This window comes from Anarrhichthys ocellatus, unplaced genomic scaffold, assembly GCF_004355925.1.
Source record: "Anarrhichthys ocellatus isolate YVR2014 unplaced genomic scaffold, GSC_Weel_1.0 scaffold50, whole genome shotgun sequence".
NCBI classification, from domain to species: Eukaryota; Metazoa; Chordata; class Actinopteri; order Perciformes; family Anarhichadidae; genus Anarrhichthys; species Anarrhichthys ocellatus.
In genome coordinates, this window is record NW_022280080.1 from 353,992 (window position 1) to 360,559 (window position 6,568).

Sequence of the window (6,568 nt, forward strand, 5' to 3'; positions counted from 1 at the left end):
GTATTCGTACTAGTTTGTTGCACTTATTGTATTCGTACTAGTTTGTTTCTGTACTTCTGCTCTGGTGTATACTCTTAGATGCTTGTTTAATCTTATCACTCCTGTAAAATTTGCCTAAAACGCCTATCCAAAGCGTACCCAAAGTAAACTGACAGCTCTTATTGAACCATTGGGAGTACATGTATGGTTTTAGTCTCTATTGAACGGTAACACTCTGAAGTTTATTCACAAACAGTCAGAATCACTGTAAGTGCTACTGGCATTGAGCTATGGAGTTTTCAACACATTGAAAAAGAAGGATTTTATTTCCGCCTGGAATTGTTTTGGCCAACAGATGGCAGCAGTTATCTATGGCTGGGACTTATGACCCGGAAAACATAGTCCTACGACAGGATGAAGTCATGGTACCTGGTATAAGTTAGAATTCGATAACAATACGACAGCAAATTAATATTTTACACGTGGTTTACTAAGAGTGCGGCCGCGCAAAAACGCATTTGGAGGCTCGCGTCACCATGTCAAAATGCATATACTACGATAAACTACGTGTCCGAAATTCGAACTATAGTTTATTTATGTCGATGTATGGTTAACTATATCATATTTAACCATTGTCAACTTTCACAGATTTTTGAAAATTCTCATGAACCAGACTTTGCTCTTGATAATCTCTCAGGTACCTCAGTCACGGTTTTGAATTTCAGTTTTGAAAACTTTCCCAGGATTCAATCTGGTAAATCTGCATATCCTTGTCTTCGTAATTTCATTGGCTATATGGAGCCTGAGTTTGAACAGGATCTGTTTCCAATTGGCGGGCATTGTCTTTCAAAGCGGACTCTCGTTGGCTGTTCCAGAATGTGACCGGGCTATAGAAGCTCCTATTGGGTCAAATGAGGTGTCAATCTAACCGGCGGAATGCAGCCTCCATTTTGCAATGAAAATCTCCGCTCTGTTGACATGAAAAGTGAAATAATCACCGAGTTATCATATCTGCTGGCTAATTTGAAATGATGCAACAGCCCCCCGTGGGTCTTTATGGACATACTAATGTGTTTTGGACTAAATCTTTTACTGGATTCGACCGAGTGGACCCTTAGCGATCAAACAAGACCGTTTTTGCTGGACTAGCATGCACAAGGCGGACGTTATGAATCATAATCGGTGAGTCACGGCGATATTTTATCGGCTATTTTTGGAGTGCTTGTTTGACAGAGATGTTAACTGTACCTGCTGTTGTTATTGTATCTTGAAATGGTTTGCATAAATCGAATTACAAGAACCGTAGCTTTCTAATGAGATATCACATTAATACTCATCGTTACAGGGCAGTTGTGTACATAACACAAATGTACACTTAACACTCTGACGGCCCGCGGGCGGGCCGTCAGAGTGAGATGAGGTTTTGCAGGAGATGCACTTGTGACTTCTGGTGACTAGTAGTTCTCTTGAATACTGAATGTTGAATACACTTTTTGTAAGTTGCTTTGGATAAAAGTGTCTGCTAAATCAGTGATTCTCAACTGGTGGGTCGCAGACCCGTTTTCAGTGGGTCGTGGGCCTTTGCCTGACAAAAAAAAAAGTTGTGATTTTATTTTGAAGGGCATTTTTTATGCAGCGGAATTATTCCAGCATTTACGGCACTTGTTCAGCGGTGCAGGGAAAACACTGATCAATGCGTTGTGAATCACATCACGTGATGCAACTCAGCCAATCAAATATATATTGTGTATTCTGACAAGTTTCCTGATTTGAGTGAGATGTACACACACCGTGACACACGGGGAGAGACGAGGATACAGACAGCAGAGCAGGACTGTTGAGGTGAGAGTCGTGAAAGTCAAATCATAAGATGATTTACAAAAGAGAAAATGGCCAGAGAGACCCAGAGTCATTAGTCCTGCAGCCAGACCAGTTGAGAACCAGTGTGCTAAATGACTGTAATGTAATGAACTGGGTGTCTGTGGTGATATTCCTGATAAAATGCTGTATTAAGGGCCATTTATAACGAGGCCTTTCTTCCTGCGGCCAGTATATTTTTTGAATTATTTGCAATGGGAGCGTGAGGAGGCGGTAGGTGTCTATTCTGCACTGAGCGCTGCAACTTTGGCATTTTTTTCAGACCCCGAGAGTTGAACAATGTTCATCTTTGGGTAAAACGTTGCACCTGTTACTGTTGACTCCAACAGAAAGCAGAACATGAAACAGGACAAGGTTTGTTTTTTTCTGTTCTTGGCAAGAACACTGCTGACACATTTATCCCCTCGTGATCTTGGGCTCATTAGTCTACCATTGTCTCATAATGTGTCTGCCTGAGTTGAGCGACTGAATGATTGCCCCCTTCTGCTGTCTTTCAGAGCATGTCGCCAGACGACAAGTACATCATCACAGCAGACCGTGACGAGAAGATCAGAGTGAGCCACCTCAGGTCTCCATACAAAATCCAGTCCTTCTGCCTGGGACATCAACAGTGAGTAACTGAACCTGAAGGGAACACTTTCTCCTAGATGCTTTGTAAGTTTCCTCTTGCAATACTTATTTAGTGTAATGTATTTCAGACCTTCTTTTAGTGGAATGTTAGGTGACATTATTGTAGGGCAAACTGAAAATGTTTGAATGAGTATACACTACAGCGTAATGTGCTGTTCCTGTCTATCACCTGTCTGGGCAGACCTTATACGGTTTAGAAGCTGCAGTCTAGCTGAACCTGTGCAATCAGGTTCATCTAGACCGCAGCTGTGTTCTAAACCCCCTTCAACTTAAAGCTTCAACCACAGTTGGGATGGTTGTATGCTCAGGGACACAGCAACAGCTGCTGGAGTGGAGTCGGGTAAAAGTAAATGTGAAAACCCAGGCTGACCCCGTACTACCTGTGTGGTTTGTATTGATCAACAACCGTATGAGTCCTGCTGACTTAAACTGTGCATTTAGACAGTCATTGCTCCTTTTTCAAGGTAAGAAAAAAGGTGTGTGTGTGTGCGTGTGCGTGTGTGTGCGTGTGTGTGTGTGTGTGTGTGTGTGCGTGCGAGCGTGCGTGAAGTTGTATTTCATTAATACTCTTCCTGTGTTGTCTTTTAGGTTTGTCAGTGCTCTGCTGGTCCCTCCAGGTCATCCACACTGGCTTCTGTCTGGATCGGGGGTGTGTGCACATTACAAGTTACATATGCACGCAGGCTACATTATGAGCTCCATGCTCTCCATTTTAGTCTATCGTCAAAAAAAGATTTGTGTGTAGATGTGACTCTTTGATTTTCATCTGCTTTTTAAAGGAATACTTCACACAATGACCGATTGTTTATCAGTTTGTTAGTCACTATCTATCACTGGAGGAGGTAACACGATGGGGATGGAAATCAAAATGTTACCTTGTTTTTTGTCATGCTTTCCCGGTGAACGGAGAAAAGTCTTGATCAGTTGAAGTAAATGGGCGTATTGTTAAAAACAGCAAAATGATATCAAAACATCTGTTTACAAAATCTCACACAACTCGTGCAGTGAAGTCCAAGTGTCCTTTATCCAGTTGTATGCTCACTACCTCACAAACACATGCATCTACTCTAAAACCTTACTATCTAAACACTTCCACATAAACAGTCTCACGCTTGTGCAAGACATAAGTTTGTATTTTAATGCAGCAAAGATCTAATGTACATTGAAACTTTGACCGCATAACATCAAAACTGTCCCAAAGGTTCCATCAGGGACGATTAACTGAAACCAATGTGACGGTTTGTGCTTGTCAGGACGGGACCATGAAGCTGTGGGAGTACGAGTCTGGCCGTAAGCTGCAGAGCTGGGACCTCAAGGAGCTTGAAGATGCACCGAGCTCTGAGGCTGTCAAACACAAGGTAAGCATGTCCTGATGACTGGTGATACCGGGACCCTTCGTCTTTCACTGATAGATCTCACCAGCTATTGGATGGATTGCCACAAACCGGTTCAGATATTCATGGTCCCCAGAGGATGAATCCCACTGACTGTGATGACTCCTTGACTTTTCCTCTAGCACCACCATGAGGTCGCCATTTGTGGTTTTGAGTGAAATGTCTCAACCTCTATATGCATCAAATGTGATGCAAATATCTATCCTCCCTGCTGGACGAATTATAATGACTTTGGTAATCCTCTGACTTTTTGGTTTATGACCAAAGCTGTCCTTTGTGTTTTGTGCTAATTAGCAAACATTAGCATGCTAACTAACCTGTGAACATGTAGCCCTATCCCTCAGACAAACTGCCTGAAATAGCCCCCCCCCAAAATGACTCAGAAATAGCTCCCCAACCATAACTCTGGTCTCATTTGAAATGTACGAAGCTAAGGAAAAGGAATCCATTGTAAGTAAATCTATGTATATTCCTGTTCCAGAGTAAGCGGAGATGCAGTAAAGAAAAAAATAAGATCACCTCGTATAAAATCTAAATTTCAAAGGCAATATACCCATCAATATAATAATCAAGATCTATGGGTAATGATGGTCTGCTGCTCTTAACTACAACTTGGAATGTACATTTTATGAAAATAAACTAAAATACAACATTTCTGATATAATTCATAAATATATATTTTGATGGTCTCGCATGTTTACATGTTGACTCTATTTATTTCCATATAGCATGTCACAAATAACAAAAATATCCCCAAACATTTAAGTAGTAATAAACACATGAATATTGATCAATATTCATGTGTAACTAAAGAGCTCCGTGCTTTAAGACAAATAAAGGAGAATCCAAAGGCCCACGGGGCTCAAACACATTCAACCCTCTGAAGTGATTGTGACCGTTGACTTCTCGCCTAAAGATGTCTCAGAAGTGGATCGGGTACCTACCGCAGGACTACAGGGACAAAGTCCATAGCGTCGTTAAGCATCATAGCTAGGCTAACGTTAGCATTTAGCAACGGCCTGGAAGGATACAGCCAATCGCACGCAGAGTAGGAGCGGTGCATAAGGGTGCACAGTTTAGTCTCTCCCACACACAGCCAATCAGAATGTGTGACTTCATCTGTAAGGGCAGGACCCCAAGCCCATCTGGCAGGCCCAGCACATCTGGGGTCCGTCGGGTAATGAAGCTAAGACGTGTTAGCATTTGGCTCAAAGCACCACGTGCCTAAGTAGAAATACTTTAGGTTAAATGCTGGGTTTAAAAGAGAGGTTCTTCATTTCCTTGAAGAGATACAGGGAGAGTTTAGCATTCTGATATCCAGAGGCAGCACGCTCCACTGTAGAAGAGAAGGCCCTCTCACTGTTCCCTTCATGGGACACACAAGGAACATCTAAGAGGAACACGAGGAGCACCTTGGTGATCTGGCTGCAACATAAAATGAAAGTCTTTTTTAGGAGTCATTTAGTTGAAAGGTTTGTAAACAAGTAAAAAACTTCAGAATCCATTGTAGAAGATACAGGCAGCTGTGTGTTACTCTCTGGGGTGATGCCACCCGGGCTGCAGCGTGAACTAGCTTTAGCTTTCTTATCGACTCATCAGGTGATCCAGTGGAGATGAAGTTACAGCAGTCTGAATGGCTCATAATAAATGCATGAATGAAAGGCCTGACGTTGGCAATATTCCTAAAATGAAAAAGCCAGTTTTAATGACATTGTTAAAATGAGGATTCAAATTTAAATCAGAGTCTAAAATGAGTCACGTTTGTAATGTTAGTTTGAATGTGTTTGCTTAGGCCACCAAGCCTTGAGTGCATTTAAAGGTACTTGTTATTGAACAAGCACTTACATGATTAAACCACTTTATTGTTGTTATAAAGTCAGTAAACATATTCATGTGCTGCCACAATATTATGTTTCTCTCTTAAGAGGACCATTCCACGCTGTTAGTGTGTGTTTTACGTTAGTGTTGTTTGCACTCAGTACATCAGAGCCTTTTCACTGGAAGCAGCTGAACACCACAGCAATGAGCAGGAAGAGGCTGAAGCGCTCTGTAGGGCTGAGCATAACTCTAATGAGGGTTTGTTACTACGAGCAACACTCTTCACACTATACACACTGTAGTCATGTCATCTATAGTGAAAATAACACGGTGCAGTAATGCAGCTTTAAAGTCACCGTCTTAGAGATATTTAGAGCAATGAGGCAGAACCAGGTTGACGCCCTTACTTATTAAGTAGCAGTGCAGACAGTAGGTAACCTCCCCTTCTTCTGTAAGAACAGTGAGAGGCCTGTAATGACTTCACTCCTTGTCTTTCTTTTATTTCCCACAAGTCGACGGTGTGCCGTATCACCTGCTCTGCTGACGCTCGTCATGTAGCTGTGCAGTGTGAAAGGTGAGTAGCTCCCTCTGTATCAATCACTCATCTGACTAACCTTTGAAATGGAGAAGGCACTTACAAATAACACGTTAGTACAACATGTAAACCATACATACGTGTTTCATTTGTACCTCTTTACCTAAGATGTACCAACACACAACGATGCTAATGACTAAATACATGTGAACACATCATAGCCTCTGAACTAACAGATATCTGGTCTGAAGTGAAATCAAACACTATTATGTTTCCTACGTGTTGCTTGTCTGCATGACATCCTCCGTCCACCATCCTCACATTGAAACAGGAC

At 42.0% G+C, this 6,568-nt stretch overlaps 1 protein-coding gene across 1 annotated transcript in view; it reads left to right on the forward strand.

Annotated features, from left to right (window-relative positions):
* The window catches only part of wdr4 (WD repeat domain 4), a 14,026-nt gene that overhangs the window by 3,892 nt on the left and 3,566 nt on the right, over positions 1 to 6,568 (forward strand). The window contains exons 5-8 of the mRNA XM_031869954.1: positions 2,355 to 2,467; positions 3,076 to 3,136; positions 3,741 to 3,845; positions 6,212 to 6,273. Coding sequence (XP_031725814.1) covers positions 2,355 to 2,467; positions 3,076 to 3,136; positions 3,741 to 3,845; positions 6,212 to 6,273 — 341 coding nt within the window. The remainder of the gene's footprint in view (positions 1 to 2,354; positions 2,468 to 3,075; positions 3,137 to 3,740; positions 3,846 to 6,211; positions 6,274 to 6,568) is intronic.